This window comes from Anolis sagrei, chromosome 4, assembly GCF_037176765.1.
Source record: "Anolis sagrei isolate rAnoSag1 chromosome 4, rAnoSag1.mat, whole genome shotgun sequence".
Taxonomy (NCBI): domain Eukaryota; kingdom Metazoa; phylum Chordata; class Lepidosauria; order Squamata; family Dactyloidae; genus Anolis; species Anolis sagrei.
In genome coordinates this window covers 209,350,044-209,365,855 of record NC_090024.1, presented here as the reverse complement: position 1 = coordinate 209,365,855, position 15,812 = coordinate 209,350,044, and the positions used below count along the sequence as shown (strand labels likewise).

Below are 15,812 nucleotides of genomic sequence, written 5' to 3'. Positions count from 1 at the left end.
TACAATAAAAGAAAAGACTTTGAGAGGCTATATGCTTCCTGTGGACTGCATTGTACCCACCTATGAGATAGGCACCAGTGTGGTATAGTGGCTTGAATGGTGGACTACAATTCTGGAGACTAGGGTTAATATCCCTGCTTGGCCATGGAATCCCATTGACCAAATCAGAGGAAGGCAAAGGCACTGCCTCTTGAACAATTTTTTTCAAGAAAATCCTGTGGTTTAGCTTTAAGGTTGCCATAAGTTGAAACTGACTTAAGAGCACACACCCACTAGAGAGAGTACTACATTAATAGCTCCTTATGTAAATTGGCGTTACAATTCTTTCCCTCATTTTTAGCTGCCAGTATAACTGTAAAGTTGAAGAACCTCTGTTGTTCGGTGTCTTTTTTTTAAAAGGGCTTCTTTTTCCCTTTCAGGTAAAACGGAAACTGAATTTGGAGACCGACCACCAGTACATTGCAGAGAGCTTTCAGGGAAACCGAGGAAAAGCAAGAAATGCTGTCAAAGGTAGGCAGAAGAAAGCCCTTGTGCATTAAATTTCTCCTCCATTTCTGCATAGGTTACTTGGCTAAATAGGTAACACTTTTCTGCCAAAGAGGCAGCGTGTTAAGGTGTAGAAGCAGAGACTATTAAGGAACGTTTGGGATCTTTGGATGGGCTCCTTCAGTTTCTACTTTCTTTTAAACTGAGGGATGAAATTTTCTTTAAGGAAATTGTCTTCCAAGTGATCTGCAGCATGTTGTGTGAATAGGGGAGATCAAGAGCATGCAGTTCTGCCTTCTCATCCATGTTGTGGCAATATTTATGGCTAGTGGTCAGTTTTCTGAGAACTACTAGGATTCCAAAACTTGGAAGTAGTACTTTTTAAAAATTCTAGATCCCAGAATCCCAGAATCCCCCAGTCAGCTTATCAAGAAAAAGAGCTTTCTCAGAGTGTTACTTCCACGGCAGCCCCACAGAACTGGGACAGGGAATGCAGTGTCACAAAGAGCACAGTGATTTGTATTTCAGTGCTGTTAAGATAAGTGTCTGCATGATTAAGAAAGCAGTGAAGGAACAGCAGGCTTAGCATCCCTAACAACACCTGCCATTCTGTATCATCCAGTGAGAACATTGAGTTTCCCTTTGCCATTCACCACACCATGTGTTAACTTGTTGTCTACCTAAATCTGATGCTGGCTAACCTTTCACCATTGGAATATTTTCACTTAAAGCATGGCCAGCAGTAAGGGATTGTGGAAGTTGCAATCCAAACTATATGGAGACCCAACAATTCCCCATGTTTGACCAAAATTAAGAAACGATCAGGGGCTTAAGGAGCTGGGACGTGCTATTTGTGTAATTCTGTGATTGCATTGCTATGTGTCTTATTTTGGATGCTTGGTAAAAAGAATATGGTTTTAAAAAATATTGAGGGTTTTTAAAAATAATGGCGAATGTTTTGAACCCAGAATTTCTCACATTGAAATCTGAGATTGCTTGCCAAGAATAGCAAGTTTCTATCCCTCAAAGTGTGTACTGATGTGACCTGAAAGTGTATTGGCAATAGCAGTTGGAAATATAGAAGCAAGGAGCACCATAACACTTTTATCACTTCATCCAATATGTCATCTTCCAATTGTCTCTGGAGAGCAGATCCCAGGATCCCACACTGTTCACCATATTGTTCAGCAACATCTGGAAGACCACACAATTCCCATCCTGATCTATTATACTCTGCTTCTCTTAAGAAATGTAAGAGGCAGAGATATGTGCAATTACAATAGTGTCAAAGGTCTGGTTATCCTTCAAAGGCACTTTTGGGTGGGTGAGCTCTCTGTGCACTCTTATCCATGTCCTTTATCTCCAGCTTGGATGCTCCTTTCCATAATTTCAGCACCAAAGTGCTGAGGTTTACTTAGCATGAAAGTCAGTGTCTGTTACCACCAGACCCTCTGCGGTCATGAGAGAATGGGGAGTTGGTTGAAAACCTTTCTTTCTTGCATCTTTTTTATTTTTTTATTTTATAATTTTTATTTACATACGTCAACAGCTTACAGTGTAAACAGAACACAAAACAATGAACATTTTACAAACATATAACCCCACAACCAAGGCTTGAACAAGTAGCATTCCCTTTGCTATAAATTTATGAGTCAACCGGTAAACAAATGTCATATCCAATATTCCTGACAAACAAGGTCTCTACAATATGTTTAATGAAAACTGATCAATATGAATCAATTTCTGATCTTTTAATTTCCCCCCTGAACACCCTCATTTCCACTGATAGTTTATCATTTAAAGTTACATTCCATACCTCCCCATTCCATGCTTCCAGCATGTGATTGGTCACTATCTTCTAATTCCTTGCAATGATAAGTCTGGCCACTGTGAGTAAAATAATCACCAGTTGTTTTTTTCTCTTTCTAAGTTCAGCTTTGTGGCATCCCTTAGTAATGCTGACCTAGCATCTGGGGCAATATTTAATCCTATAATGTTGCCTATTTCCATAAATATATTGTTCCAAACATTCAGCTGGGGGCATTCCCACCATAAATGAAAATATGTGCCTTTGTGCATGCCACATCTCCAGCAGAGGTTACTTTGCTTCCTATCAATATATGGTGTAATTTAACCTGTGTGGTATACCATCTCCATATGACTTTAAATGCGTCTTCTTTTAATTTATTGACAGATTCTTAACCACTCTCCACTTTTCCAATTGGGATCCGTCAGAGGCCCTAGGTCTCCTTCCCATACCTTTTCTAACAACTTCAACCCTATTTCCTCGCCTATTAATCCATTGCTTTTCTTGCATCTTTATGAAGCTTTCATATACTCACTAAAAGTAGTATGGAGAATAGGAAAGTATTTATGCTCTGAGACACAACACTCTGTAGCAAAGCAGCTTGGTCTCATGACATAGCCAGACAAGGTTTATAATTCAGCAGGGTAGGTGCTTGAATTATCATGACATATGACATTATTCAGACATATCATGAGGTGTAATCAAGTCCTCCTTAATCTCAAGGGGTGAAGTCTCCTGGAGAGAAATCCCGTTATGAAACCTCTTTGAATCTGACCACCAAGCGTTTTCTGGAGCTGCTGAGCCAATCTCCTGATGGTGTTGTGGATCTCAACTGGGCCGCAGATGTACTGAAGGTGCAGAAGAGGCGGATCTATGACATCACAAACGTTCTGGAGGGCATCCAGCTGATCACCAAGAAATCCAAGAACCATATTCAGTGGTTGTAAGTAGACCCGTATAGTTGATTTATGCCTTGAGGGCAGAGATGGAGAAATTCTGTCCATTACTTGCAAGGCACACCCTTGGCCATCCCCTAACCAGGGGAGAAATACCCATGTGGTGTTCCTGTTGTATAATGGGATTGATCAACAGAAATAAAACTTCCTTTTTTCCAATTGAATGAATAAATTAGCCTGCATGGTTTATACACAGACGATCTGAAATACTGTATCTCCCTGTCTGCCACCAGTACACTTAGTGAAGACATAGATTCCCTCCTACAGACGCAACCATCCACAGCTTGAAAATATTCCAGACAACAAAAATCCAAAAAGCAAATACTGGTTGTTCAGTTTTCTGTAAGGAACATCATTTTACTATAGCATTGGAAATAACATGACTTAAGTATCCAAGGATTTTGATATTCATGGGAGGTCCTGGAATCAAAGCCCAGTGGATACCAAGGACCAGTGATCAGGCATTTGATGAGTAAAGGTCTTTCAATGAGATGATTTTGGTTTTGGTTTTATTGTTGTGTTTTAAATGCTTGTACAATGTATCAAATTAATGTTTGTTTTAATATGATAAGGGTTTCCTCTCTTAAAATGACCTTTGTATCACAAGTTTTTAGCTATTTTTGTTACTATTTAGCTTTATTTATATATATTCGACAATGAAAGAGGGCTAGGTTTACATAATAGCTTTTTACAAACGCTTTATTATTTCAAATCTAAGTACAAATCGCAACGAAGACAGTAAAACATACAAAAAACTACATTCTTAATATTAATATTAAACCAAATAAAATAAATATATTTTCATTAACTCTTCTATTCCATGAATTGAATAAGACCCATCTATCAGTAAATTATCTGTTTTGTTGAGAATTCAGTTCTGGCCTATAAAAAGTTAATGTGAACCTTAAATGTGCTTATTTATATCTTCTTCTTTTTTTGCCAAAACTGGGGAAATACATATATTTAATAATCATGAGTGAAGATCTAACCATTCGTATGTCAACTCTACAGTTGTATTCAATCTACATAATAGGGGAGCTTTTAGAGTAGGGAACAAACGATATCTGTTAACTAATGAATTATTGATAACACAAAGTTCCAGGTTTTAAAAAATGTCCTGCGAAAATTAGCTTTTGTGGTTTTATATCTCCAGCAGACCATTTTAGAATGATAGATCTTATTCAATCTACATAGAGTGAGATACCATTGGTAAATAGATTTGTAAAGATTGTCTTTGAAATTCAGTAGTTGTATTTTGTTTTAACCTTCTTGTGAGCTCTCTTGAATCCTGTGTCAGAAGAAAAACAGGATGTAAATTAAATGAAAACATTAGTATGGAGATGGTTGGTCAGATAGAGGAGAAGAGTGATGTCTGTATTGGACTTAGGGCTGCTTCACTGATTTTCTTGTATGGGTGTACTTCCAGTAAAACATAGCCAGGACTATACACCAGGGTTGCAGTGAGTCTTAGATTAAGAGATGGGAATATAAAGACTGCAGGGATCATGGCTTGTTATATATGAAAAGACTGTGGACAGTAATAGAAACATGGGCAAGTCCATACAATAACACAGAGATGTTTATCATATTTTATTTATTTATTTACTATATTTCTATCCCGCTCTTCTCACCCTGAGGGGGACTCAGAGTGACTTACAGGCAAGGGAAAATTCAATGCTGCATTATCAAAACAAATAGACAAACTACAATATAGTAAGTGATAAAAACCAATAAAACATATTAATACAGTTAATACATATTAAATCATAATACCTGTTCTCATATTATTATTCATGGTGCTGCATTTAAGTTGAGATCCATAGTGCATATTCCATATTACACTATTCCCTGACCACCTGGTTCCAGAACCAGGTCTTTAGCTATTTCTGAACATCAGGAGGAAGGCGGTCAGTCTGATGTCACTGGAGAGGGAGTTCCATAGCTTAGATGCCACCACTGAGAAGGCCCTGTCTCTTGACCTCACCAGTCAGACTTGTGAGGGGGGTGGGATCAAGAGCAGGGCCTCCCTGGCAGAACTTAACGCTCTAGCTGGTTCATATTTTATTCTGCAGAGGGGGATTTGGAAATATTGTTTTGGCTTTCTTCAAGCTCTATGATTCTATGTCATGTAAATTTACAAACATACCTGTCCACAATCAGGAGATAAATGTCTTTTTTTATCATAGTTACTTTATGGCTACATTTTAAAGGACCTGCTCTGTTGTAAGGACAAAAAACCCTCCACCAACACATCCTTTTGCATTGTTCAGGCTTTGGGTTCTGTTGTGTAGATATCTAAAGCAACAGCAGTCACATGGAAGAAGCAGGCTTGGGGAATGCTAGGATTTGCAGAGCTTTCCTTGAGGGAAGGAAAATCCTAAAGGGAAAACCATATTTCATAGCCACAGAATTGCAGGGGAAGTACAGGGGGTGGGAAATGGGGTGGCCTGAATCACAGCAGTAAATCACAGTACAGCGGTTGGTTGCAAGTTTTGCTTGTGGAACCTGTTTTTTACCCATTTGGGCAGGCACTCAGGTGCTGAATCAATTTCGACAAAATGGATGCTAGTAAAATGCTTTTTGGCCCTCCTTTGTGCTTGGATGCTTGAGTCAGCAAGTGCATGCAGGTCATGAAATATGATCTCTTCATCTTTGTTTTCTTCTGTTCCCTAGGGGTAGCAGGTCTACAGTGGGAGGCCCCAGCAATTGTCAAGGGTTGATGAAGGAGCTCCAGGATCTTCAGGCTGCAGAACAGCAGCTGGACACTCTCATTCAGATGTGTACGACTCAGTTCAAGCTTCTCACGGAGGACCTGGAGAACAAGCAATATCCTTTGCAGAGAGATGGACGGAGGAGTGGGTGGTTTTAACCAGTATGAGGGTGTGAAACAGGTTCATAGCATCCTTTCTGCAGGGTTAGCTGAGAGCAGCACAAGTTCCAGCTTCCAAACAGGTAGCTGCCCTCCTGGCATTCCAGAACTGGGTGTTGGTGTTTTAATGTATACTTCCCCACCCTGTGAGCTGAAGGAAAATCCCTCCCTAACTGCCAGTTAAGACTGAATATTCCTGGTGGAGGAGGAGCAGGGTGTGTGTGAGAGAACCATAGTACGCGAAAGCTGATGGTGAGTCAGTCAGATGTTTGTTGTTGATTTTTGTCTGGCAGCTCTGTAACTGAACCTGTTCCTGATAATGAACCTCAGAGGCCGCCCTCTGCGCTCGATAACACTGCCTTAGGTCTGCGTTGGAGCATGTGCATATGCTGGATCAGTGGCTGTCTCCATTCATTATTATTTATTATATTCAATGATAAATTGGTTATTTGTTTTACTAATCTATTTTGCTCCCACCCTGTTCTATGTAGCATAAAATAAAATCAAGTTCAATAAATAATTTGAAATTTAGAACTGAAAAGACATAATAATAAATATTTGAAATAATAATAAAACAACAATTAAAAAGAGTGTAAAACTATGTATATTTACAGTTACAGCTGTAACTGCCATGGCTCAATGCTATGGAATCCTGGGATTTATGGAGTGTTTTAAAATGATTATGTGTTTGTTTATGTTTTAGTAATGCTGTAACCCACCTCAAGCCATGAGGAGAGGCAGGCAAGAATTAAAAGTATTATTATTATTATTATTATTATTACTTGTAGTTATACAAAATGGTTAGCCTTTTCTGCTAAATAGTGCTGGTGTCCCACCAAATGACAACAGCTACGGCATTGAGTTCTGACAGTTGAAGTGATGTCAAACTAATTTAATTCAACAGTGTGGATGCACCTATGGCAAGAAATTAATAGGTGTGGCATACCTCAATAGTGCCTTTATAGTGCTGAAACAATTAAATAATCATGTAGGTATCTTAAAACAAGGGAAATTGCATTCACATTTTTGGATGTACAAAGTCCATGTTTCAAAAGGAAAGGAAAATGTTTTGGATGTTATGAGGAGTTTTCACTCCAACCAGAAGTGTATCTGCTTACTGGTTCAATTACATACATACATTTTGTGTTGCAGAAGGCAGTCTTAGGTATTAGTATGACTGTTTCCCAGCACTTTCTGATTTAAGTGTGGTGGTGGTGGTGGTGGTACATATAATGTTGTAGCAGTGAGTTTTTGGTGCTATGGACTATGATTCAACTTCTTACAAAACTTGACTGAGCACACTTCAGCTTATGTGACTTGCCAAGACTTACGAAGCGTTGTAGATCCATCTGAGCAGTTGGTGATGGTGATCAAAGCCCCTCCGGAGACACAGATGCAAGTCTCTGATCCAGCAGAGGTACGTTTTCCTGGTTTCCCAGATTTACCCCGGCCTTACTGCTGCACCAGTCCTTTAGAAACCAAATTCACGTGGAACGGCTTGACCACCCAGCCATGGTATTTCTCACAGTAAAAGACAGCTGACTGCGTTGCAGCCCATTTTGAATCAATGGCATGGCTAAGAACATGAGAGGATCATAGAACCTGGAGAGATCTACGCATCCCCAAAAATCCACTTTGACCATTCATATGCAAAATATACAATTGATCCTGGACATTTCACTTTCAGTTAAATCAGTCTCATTCTGATAATTGTATATAGAGCAAATACAATGACTGGAATAGTTTACTAACTGAACCTAAATTGTTCAGACAGGAAGAGGCCAGTTACATATTAGCAGATGAAGGGGAGAGCCCAACTTAAGTGGTTAATGGCATATCCTAGGCTGGTTGATTCAACAGGATAGCATGCTGGGTGATGAGTCAATGTTAAGTTGTGAATTTTAATCTGCATTTGATCGATGTATTTTTACCTTGGGTTGCATGGAGAGTATTATTATGATTACTATTGTTATTATTAACAATCAAAATCCCAGCCACAATCTTACCATGCACAAGTCTTCCCAAGGGGTGAAATGTTCAGATCTTTATAGAATAAGAGAACTTAACCTCCTTTGTTTAACCCTGTAAAATATAATTGAAGAATCAAGGAAAGAGCCATACTGTTATAGCAGGCAGCTAACATTACACTGGCCAACACACCTTTTAGCGTCTCAAATGTTAGTCCTGTTTCTGGGTGTATTTGACCTGCTGATTCCAAAAACAACTCCAGGTTTCCCCTATTAGCTCTAGTTTTTAAGATACGGGACATAATGCTATATGCCAGCCTTCATCTGCGGGCTTTGGGAAGGCTGGGTGAGATTGGGGAGAATATGAATTTTAAAGACCATTTTAGTGTATTTAAATTCTGTTTTTACCACATTATTATTTAATTGTTTTTAAACTTTTTGTATTGCACTTTTTAAATGTGTTTAGGGTGGCATGTTGCCGCTTTGAGTCACCACAGGGAGAAAAGTGGGGTATAAATAAAGATAATAATAATAATAATAATAATAATAATAATAATTCATCTGCCAGCCCATAAAAAACCATGGTAACCATCTTTTAAGAAACTAAAGCTGATGTGGTCTATCCAATGCAATTTTCTGAGTCAGTGGCCCAAATAACCCCAGGAACAGGCCTAAAAATTAATACACCAAGACAAAAAATGGAGGGTTGAAGTGTGAATTATTCATCTCTGTAAGTGCAATAAGTGATTGACTATTAATTGGCTCATGATTACAGTCAGGGATAGAAAATAGTGGCATCTTTCTAAGCCACTTTCAATTCCCCTCTAATTTCCAGCTAGGTCCACCATTTGTACCATCCTTCATGTTAGACTTAGAGCCCTTTGTCTGAAGAGCCTAGAATACTTTGGAATGTGCCCGATGACCAAAAAAAGGGTATTTTGAGCTTGCAAAGTCCACAGCTACTTGCACTTTTAAGAGAAGGTTGCAAAGAGAGATCGAGCTTCCTCAACCCCTTTGCTTCTCAAAGGCTTAAGAAGTAGCAGCATCTTGGTCTTTTTGAAAAGAGAAAGTTGTAGAAAAAAACAGGAGGTATCTTGTTTATTAGCAGTAGTGGAACCAGATGAGTGAAACAAGTCACAGACTTCTGTGGTATGTTTTTTCTCTCTCACACAATGCTAGATCTTGGTGATGGCTGATCAAATTCATGTTAGTCTCATACATTCATATTAAAACAAAACGCTCATCCATCTCTTTTGGGGGGGAAGGAAGCAATAGAGAGCAACCATGCCAAACATATCTGCAGTCTTCTGATAGCATCCTCCCATGCCCACTTTTGTTCTTTTCTTCCAGGCTTTCCAAATTGCTGTGAAAAGCACTCAGGGACCCATTGATGTGTTCCTGTGCCCGGAAGAAAGCTCTGAGGTATGCAGTCCCACCAAGAGTCCACAGAAAGTGGCTGTTGGGCAACGTACTCCAGAACCTTCACAAGCAGCGCCTGTAGTCACCACTGCAGCCACATCTGCGCTTCTGCACCCTTCCCAGGAAATGAACTTGCCACTGCTGAGTGGAGACCAAGGTATGATCTGGAAGAGAATGTAGTGTTTTTGTTGGGATTTGGCATTCAAGAGATGCATTTGCCATTAAGCCTTCACTCTCACCCATTTTGACCTCATGGTAATGGGATTGCTTGCTTCGATGAGGCAAGACACTGTCCTGAATTCAGACAGCATTGTCTGAACAGGAAGGCCTTTGCTGAAGAACCAGACCAAATGTACCAAAGAGTTACTGGGCAGCAGCCGGTTTTATAGGAGGCGGGAAGGGTTGATGACATTGGCAGAAGATCTCTCAGAGATAACAACAGTGACATTTTAGCTAAATCTGGCACAATCTGAAATGAAGCAAGAGTTAGTGTTTTCCTTTTTCTTTTTTTTTTACCTCAAAGCCAGTTTGGCAGCACACAACAAGAACTTCTCTGTCAAACTGTGCTTGCCACTTCTTGTTGGATCTCCAGTCCAAAGCCATAGAAGAAGGTGCATCTACACTGTAGAATTAATGCAATTTGACACCACTTTAATTGCCATGGTGTAATGCTGTACAATCCAAGGATTTGCAGTTTGATGAGGCAGTCTTTGGAAAATAAGGTTAAAGAGCCTGTGAAACTACAATTCCCATGATTCCAAAGCATTGAGCCATGGCAGTGGTGTCACACTTCATTAATTCTACAGTGTAGATGCACCCTGAATTATGTATCTTGATTTTGTTAACAATCTAATCCAAGTTTACCCATTTTCCTGCTTTGTCTTTCTCTTGGCAGAGCCCTTGTTGTCTGGTGAAAATACTCTGCCTCTGAAGTGCCCAGGAGACGACGTGAGCCTCTCGCCCCTGGCCTCCGTGGACACCTTGCTCCAGCAGGGCAAAGATGACTTCTCAAGCTTCCTCCCTGCTGAATTCATCGCACTTTCGCCCCCACAGACCCAGGACTATCACTTTGGGCTCGAGGAGGGGGAAGGCATCAGCGAACTCTTTGACTGTGACTTTGGAGACTTCACCTCCTTGGATTTCTGAACATCTGCTGGTGGTTGGGGATGGAATGCCACTCAACTGATCCCACTCCACCAAGGCAGGGAGCTGACCTCTGAATGTAACCTCAAGGCCAGCTGTGGCCTCCAGGGCCAGCATCCTGTGGGTTCCAGGGGAGAAAAGGGTAGGCTGGGACAGGGGCAGTAGTGGGCAGGGGTGGGATTCAACTCTTGGAGATGGCCACCCAATGTGGGTCACCTCGCCATGACTGAGGAAGGTGGCTGGAAAGCTGCTTGCTGCTCTGAACGTTGCAGGCCTCATTCTGTGACTTTTTAGATAGCATCAGGCAGACATTACCTCGAGCCTATTGTCCCCAGCCCCCTAAGTGGTAGTGGCTAGGAGTCAGTGGGTAGATTCGCCTTAAATCTCTGGTGCCATGTTTTGATTCTGTAGGGATAGTCCTAGCAGTGCTGTTGCCACACCAACAACTGACCCATTTGGGCTGAACCATTCTTTCCTCCTGAATTCTCAATTTAAATCCCACTGAGTGATGGGCCGGTTGCTTTTTGTCAGATGGTTCTCTCTCCTTCCTGTGAGCAGTTTCCCTTTATGCCTTAGAAAAGAAGCTCTCTTTTGGAGAAGCAAAGCAATTTTGCCACCCTTTCAGCAAAATTTCCTTTGGGATGTGAGGCAGCTCAAAACTGTCCTTTGAAGCAAGATGGGGAGGCAGACCATTTGTCAGATAGCTATGGGGGAAAGACACAAGAATGGTACTTCTAATAACAGTCAGCAATAATGCGACACCCCCTCGTCCTGCACACTTGGCCTTTTTGATTGGTCGGTGATGAAGCATGACGAAAAGTTCAGGGATAAACAGACGTTCTTTTGCAGGGAAGATGTGAACCTGAGATTTGTAACTGTAGTGAAATAATGGCCATGGTGAGGAAAGGAAGCCAAGTATGTGAAGCGGTAGTGTGGCACCAGGGGAACCTTTAATTAAAAACAAGCTGCTGAGGCTAATGAGAAGAACTGAGAAATCAGACATCCTAAAAAAATGAAGTCTTCTTTTTTTCTTGTTTTTTTTTTAAAAAAAATCTAATTGCTGTTTCTGGATATTAGTGCCGATCTCGTTCTTTAAAAGTCCTTGTGGTAAAGCTTTAAGGAGAGTCTTGTATGAAATATTTATTTATTTTGGGGCTTTTGCTTTCCTGTTCCCGCTTTTTGGAGTGGCTCTGATCCTCCCTAATCCTTGGTGGAATATGTACATGACTGAAGGGTGGATTGGATTTTTATTTTTTGTTAGAGACATATTTGGCTTGGAGGCCAGTGTACTCAGTTATCCATGTTTCTGAGCAAAAGGCCAACAAGGCAAATGAGACAACCCTTCGGGTAGGGAGCAAAGTTAGTTTGCTTTAGCAGGAGAGAGGCAGTGTGGCTAGATAGTTCTTTTAGCAGCAAGGGACTCTCTCCCAGAAAATACTGTCAGCCAAGAAGTGATGCAAATGCCTTGTGTTCAGAGCCTGTCTGACTTTTCCCCTGTGAAGCAAGGAAGAAGATGCGGACTCCTGTCTCCATGCTGTCACCTCCTATACAAAGCTCTTTTTGGGAGGGGAGGAGGAAGGCGGATGTCCAAATGTCAATTCACATTAATTTATTTATTTATGTGGCTCCATTCTGTACTTCTGGAAGGTAAGGAAAGTGTCCAAGGAAGAGTTGGCATGAGCGTGGACCCTACATGTCCAAGTATGAGGAAAGAGGCCATACTGTGTCCTGTTAGAATAGCTAATTTAGCAATTGAGAATGCAGAAAAAAAGATTTGGGGGGGAGGAAAGAGTTAGCCTGTGTGTGCCGTAGATGTTCTGTTAGGATCAGGTGACAAAAGTCTGCTGAGTTTCCCATCCATGAGATGGGAGTGTGACTGGTCAAGATTGCTATATTGAAATGCTATTTATTGGTAGAAAGTGGACCTCAGGTTCATCTGGTAGAGAAATATTTGGAAATGTTGAAGGGTGGAGATTGAGAAAAGTAGAAAAAGAGAGAGAACGAAACTAGGCTAGTGAATGTGTGAGGAAGAAATGGCTCGCTTTTTGACTTATCTGTTCTGATAAGTAGCTTTAGTTGTCGAAACGTAAATGTTACCAGCTTGATTAAGAGCTGTAACTAGCTAGAGCTTGAAAATGTTTCATTTTGACTAGAGCTCCCTGAATTCCCTAGCCATATGCATAGATACAAAAAAATAATGTTTCCAAGCTCTATACCTAGCCTATGACAAGGTAATGATTGGTGCTGTCCCTTAGGTGCCTTCCTGTTTCAATAAGTACTATGTATTTTAGTTAACTGGAACTCACCAAAGCATGCCCCTCTTTGAAAGGGGCTTCTCTTGCTTTACAAAATGGCAGCTGTAATGGTGTGTGTGTGTGTGTTTTCTCTGTGTGTTTGTGTATGTTAAAAGAGGAGCTTTGGCGCCCAAGAAGTTGGTGTCTGTAGAACGTATATACAGTACCAGTAGGTTCATGGATTACCTTTATCCATTTTACCTAGATGTATAAGGAAAATAAATCATTTGGGTTTCTGAGAATAATGACTCTCCTTGCCACACCTTGTGGCATCTGGTTTTGGGGTACTGTACTGGAATTTCTTTCTTTCTTTTTTTCTGGATGAGGGGAAACATAGGAATGGAGCCTTTTTCTAACTGGGTCTTTCTCTGGCTGTCAAATACAGCATTAGTTCTTGGTCAAACTCAATCAGACAACAGAGAGTTATGTATAAAGGTATATAATGTGTCTCCTACACAACTTTACCAACCTCTCCAGGTTTGAGAATCCCTTAACATAAATCTGGAGCAAATAAAAATTAAGAACAATCTTCCTTTTAGTCTAGGCTTTGTAGTAATTGCATCAGGAGGGGTTGGCTGACTGACTCAAGTTTTCAGTCCACCATCTTACAGACTTAGTATTTTTAACTAAGGCTGTCTTGAAACAATCATTAATGGCTATAAGAATATATAGTCCAAGAACCACTACTGTAGATTGGGTGCCATTACATCTTTACCTTTGATGGGCTTTACTTTCCTTTTTCATTTAGCAGAGAGTAAAGGATCTTGGTCATGCTCATATGATCTACTTTCCTCTTAGCTCTTTGGTATTTCTTGATATTCTTTCCTCTGTAATGTGTTCTAGGGCTTTCCTTTTGGAAAACCGATGGCCCTTCAGATGTTCAGCTCCCATCCTCATTGTGCTTCACCATAGACTAGTTTGGTTAGGGCTAAGGGGAATTGAAGTCAAATTTCAGAGGACCATAAATTCCCCAGCCCTGCTCTGGATGCTCTCTATTTCAATGGTGAGCAGCAAACTATTATTTTCCCTGGCTTCTTAGAGCCACGATGGTTGCTGACTTTCCCTGTAGTTTTAATTTTCATGAAGTCATCAAAAAGCTGCTTCATTTTTCAGCCTTGCAGTTGAGGCCTGTCCGGTAATTGTTTTTCAGGTGACTTGTTTCATCTCTTTCTCTCACCTTGCCTCTGTAGAGAAGGTTACCTGTGGCAGAATGATCAAAGATTGTTGACTTTTAAAAAAGGTGACTTTTATTACATGTGAGATATAGTCGCATGTGTTTTGCCCAAACAGCATTGAACTGGAAGGTTCTTGCTGCCAGCATAAGGGATCAGCCCCATGAGTAATAACATCCAATTTTTTATTCTGAGAGGGGTAAAATCTCAGAACACAAAACCCTCACTTGAGCTAAAAGTGTTGTCAAGCAGTACATTAGAAGGAGGTGATGAGATGAGCCTCAACCTTTGCTCTTGCATGGTAGAAGAGTCTAAAACTCAGATATGTGTGTACGTGTAACCTTACTTTTCTCCTGCTGGAACAGCGGTCTGCAAGAGAAAAGGAACTTCCAAGCAGTTACTTGCAGAATGGGTGATCCAGCCACTTACTGTACTAGATAAAATAGGGCAGTGGTTCTCAATCTGTGAGTCCTCAGATGTTTTGGCATTTGACTCCCAGAAATCTTAACCAATTTGCAGCTGTTAGGATTTTTGGGAGTTGAATGCCAACACATCTGGGGACCCACAGGTTGAGAACTACTGAAATGGGGGATGAGAAGAAGATATGCCCATTATAGATCAGGGAACTTTCAAGAGAATAATTCCAGGTAAGATGTTCCAAGTGTCTTGAACTGAGGCATGGAAACCCAGAGACAGCTGCAGAACGTTGTACTGGTATCAACCCAAGAACCAGGGGTGGGTTTATTGGTTTTCCCACTCGAATTGAAGCACTTAATGTGGCCCACAGTACTAATAATAATAATGCTGAAAAGCCTTGAAAGCAATGAAGTAAAACTCAGTTTGTGTGTATTACGCCTCCTTCTGGCAGGCCTCTAGTACTACTGCCAGTGAGAAGCATAGGCCAATCCACGTGGAGGTTGGCTTTTTGTCCCATGATTTTATTAAAATTGAAAGCACAGTAGAATGGAGATCATGCCTTCAGCCCTAGCAAGAGAAGTAACAGGTTGTAAAAGTAAAGCATTTGGGGAAAGCAATGGTAATTCTCTTGGGTTGGGTAAAGGATGCTGGGATACTGTGATGGTTCTGAAAGGATTGCACCTTTTTTTGGCAAGTGCCCAGGCAGGAGATCTGGGAACTTCAGTGGCCAAGCAGCGTAAATGCATTGCAGAAACGACAGCAAATTCCAGTGCCTCGTACTGAGGGGAATGCACTTCTGTGTGTGCCTTTTTTATAATAACAAGCCTTGTTCATGATTTGTGCTTTTAGTTTTAATAAATATTTCTACTTCATTTCATCTCTGCTTTTGAATGTGTGCTCTTTTCTTTTAATATTGTTTAATGGCCTCCAAGGGCTGGTTAGTGGTCAACACATGTCCTACTCTAATGTCCTGTCCTAAGAGTGATGAAGATTTTAATTGACTTTTATTCTATTTAAAAGGAGTCCCCGGTGGTGCAATGGGTTAAACCCTTGTGCCAGCAGGATTGCTAAGCAACAGGTCAGTGATTCGAATATGGTGAGAGCAGGTTGAGCTCCCTCTGTCAGCTCCAGCTCCCCAAGTGGTGACATGTGAGAAGCCTCCCATAAGGATGATAAGACATCAAACATCCAGCAAGAGTGGGTTGAGCTCCCTCTGTCAGCCCCAGCTTCTCATGCAGGGACATGAGAGAAGCCCCTCACAGGATAGTAACACATCCAGCCG

The 15,812-nt window shown here is 40.8% G+C and overlaps 1 protein-coding gene across 1 annotated transcript in view; it reads left to right on the top strand.

Annotated features, from left to right (window-relative positions):
* The window catches only part of E2F1 (E2F transcription factor 1), a 39,461-nt gene extending 24,054 nt beyond the window's left edge, over positions 1–15,407 (top strand). Inside the window, exons 2-7 of the mRNA XM_060772344.2 lie at positions 420–510; positions 3,017–3,236; positions 5,923–6,075; positions 7,421–7,535; positions 9,436–9,661; positions 10,400–15,407. Of these exons, the coding sequence (XP_060628327.2) occupies positions 420–510; positions 3,017–3,236; positions 5,923–6,075; positions 7,421–7,535; positions 9,436–9,661; positions 10,400–10,650 (1,056 nt within the window). The 3' untranslated portion in view covers positions 10,651–15,407. The remainder of the gene's footprint in view (positions 1–419; positions 511–3,016; positions 3,237–5,922; positions 6,076–7,420; positions 7,536–9,435; positions 9,662–10,399) is intronic.
* Positions 15,408–15,812: the final 405 nt, after the last annotated feature.